At 72.1% G+C, this 1,896-nt stretch overlaps 1 protein-coding gene across 1 annotated transcript in view; it reads right to left on the reverse strand.

The window, feature by feature from the left end:
• LTBP4 (latent transforming growth factor beta binding protein 4) overlaps positions 1-1,896 on the reverse strand; it is a 12,323-nt gene that overhangs the window by 8,635 nt on the left and 1,792 nt on the right. The window contains exons 5-8 of the mRNA XM_026089820.1: positions 1,516-1,680; positions 1,093-1,239; positions 440-571; positions 6-131 (exon numbers count right to left, since the gene is read on the reverse strand). Coding sequence (XP_025945605.1) covers positions 6-131; positions 440-571; positions 1,093-1,239; positions 1,516-1,680 — 570 coding nt within the window. The remainder of the gene's footprint in view (positions 1-5; positions 132-439; positions 572-1,092; positions 1,240-1,515; positions 1,681-1,896) is intronic.

Raw genomic sequence — 1,896 nt, forward strand, 5'->3', positions numbered from 1 at the left:
CTGACCCTGGCAGTCAGTGCCGGCCGCGTCGGCGCGGTACCCGGGGGCGCAGGCACAGTGGTAGCTCCCCACCGAGTTCTCGCAGCGGCCGTTGGTGCAGGGACGGGGGCTCCGACGGCACTCGTCCACATCTGGGGCACAGACAGACGAGTGCGTGGACAGATGGACGGGTGCACGGACAGACGAGTGCGTGGACAGACGGATGGGTGCATGGACAGATGGATAGACAGGTGCATAGACAGATGGGTGCAAAGGAGAGAGGGACAGGTGCAGACAGACAGATGGACAAGGGCCCCGGTCCCTTCTGCTCCAGGGACCTGGGTGCGCAGACGGACGCGTGCACCCACGAGGCAGGGACCCCGGCCCCTTGCCGGCTCCCCTCCCCTTCCCCAGCCCCTGCCTGCTCCTGCACCCCCTCCCCAGCCCTGGCAGCCCTCACCGATGCAGTGGGTGCCCTGGGTGCTCAGCCAGAAGCCGGGGTGGCAGAGGCAGGTGTAGCCACCCTGGCGGGGGACGCAGCGCCCCGGGCCGCAGATCTGGGGGTTTCGCTCGCACACGGTGCCGCCGGGCGCTGCAAACAGAGGGCGACGGGGAGGCGTGCGCATGTGCACGACGGCGCGTGGGTGCAGTGGTGCACGGGTGCCCCCTCGCATGAGTGCAGCGGCGTGTACCCGCAACCTCACATGCATGCAACCGCACACGTGCAATGGTGCGTGCATGCAACCTTGCACGGGTGCAGCTGCACACACAYGTGCAACCGCGCATGAGAGGGAGGAAACAATCCACTTCGGGTGCAACCTTGCAGCCCCCTGTCCTCCTCCCTGTCCCCGTCCCTGTCCCCGTCCTCGCCCTACCTGGGACTGGCACCTCGCGGGGGGCCAGCGTGGGGACGGGCCGAGCGGGCGCCGGGGTGGGCCGAGGGACGACGAAGACCTCGGGGACAGGTGGGGGCCGCGTGGGGGGCAGCCGGCCGGGACGCCGCTCCTCCGGCCCCGGCGGGGGTCCGCGCCAGCGGGCTGTGGGCAAGAGGAGCGGGGTGAGGGCAGCCCTGGGGGGGCAAGGGGGGGGTGGCGGGGAGGGGGGGATGCTCACGGGTGGCCGGCGGAGCCGCAGTGGGGCCACGGGGGCGGCTGACGGGGACGCGGGGCAGGTCGTGGCCCAGGTAGCGGGTGTTGTAGCGCAGGTCGGAGGCCGAGTAGTGGTAGCCGGGTCCCGCCGGGCAGATCTCCTTGAAGCCCTCTGCAGCCAGGAGAGGCAGCGTTGGGGACGGGGATGGGGACGGGGACGCCCTCCCTGGCCGCTCTGCACGACGTGAGCCCCGGAAAGAGCCCAGGCGTCCCGGCTCTGCTCCCCCCTTGCAGCCCAACGCCGGACCCAGTCCCCTCCCCAAAACCGTGCGAGAGACCAGGCGTCCTGGCTCCCAACCCTCCACCCAACCCGGCGCCCAGGCCCCTCAACCCCTTAAGGGCGGACCCAGGCGTCCGGGCAGCGTCGCGGCCGGGCGGGGGGTCTCACCGGAGCCGAAGGGGGGGCAGCGCTCGCAGCCGTGCCCCCAGGCCTTGCCCACGCGGCTGCAGCAGCAGATCTGCTTGGTGATGTTGCGCAGGGTGGGCAGGGCGCAGTGCCCGTCCCGCAGCACGCGGTAGCAGGGGCCCTTGGCCTCCGAGATCACCTGGTGCGCTGGGGGCGGCCGGGCAGACACGGGCACGGCGTGAGCCCCTGGCATYCGCCTCGGGTCCCCGGGGCACCGAGGGGCGCGCGGAGCGGTGCCCGGGGGATGCCGCTCCCCTGCCTGTCCAGCCTCATGCCTGTCCCCATGCGCATCCCTATGCCCGTCCCCATGCCTATCCCCATGCCCATCCCTATCCCTGTCCCCGTCCCCATGCCCGTCCCTGT

Source organism: Apteryx rowi, unplaced genomic scaffold (assembly GCF_003343035.1).
Source record: "Apteryx rowi isolate R43461 unplaced genomic scaffold, aptRow1 scaffold_830, whole genome shotgun sequence".
Lineage (NCBI taxonomy): Eukaryota > Metazoa > Chordata > Aves > Apterygiformes > Apterygidae > Apteryx > Apteryx rowi.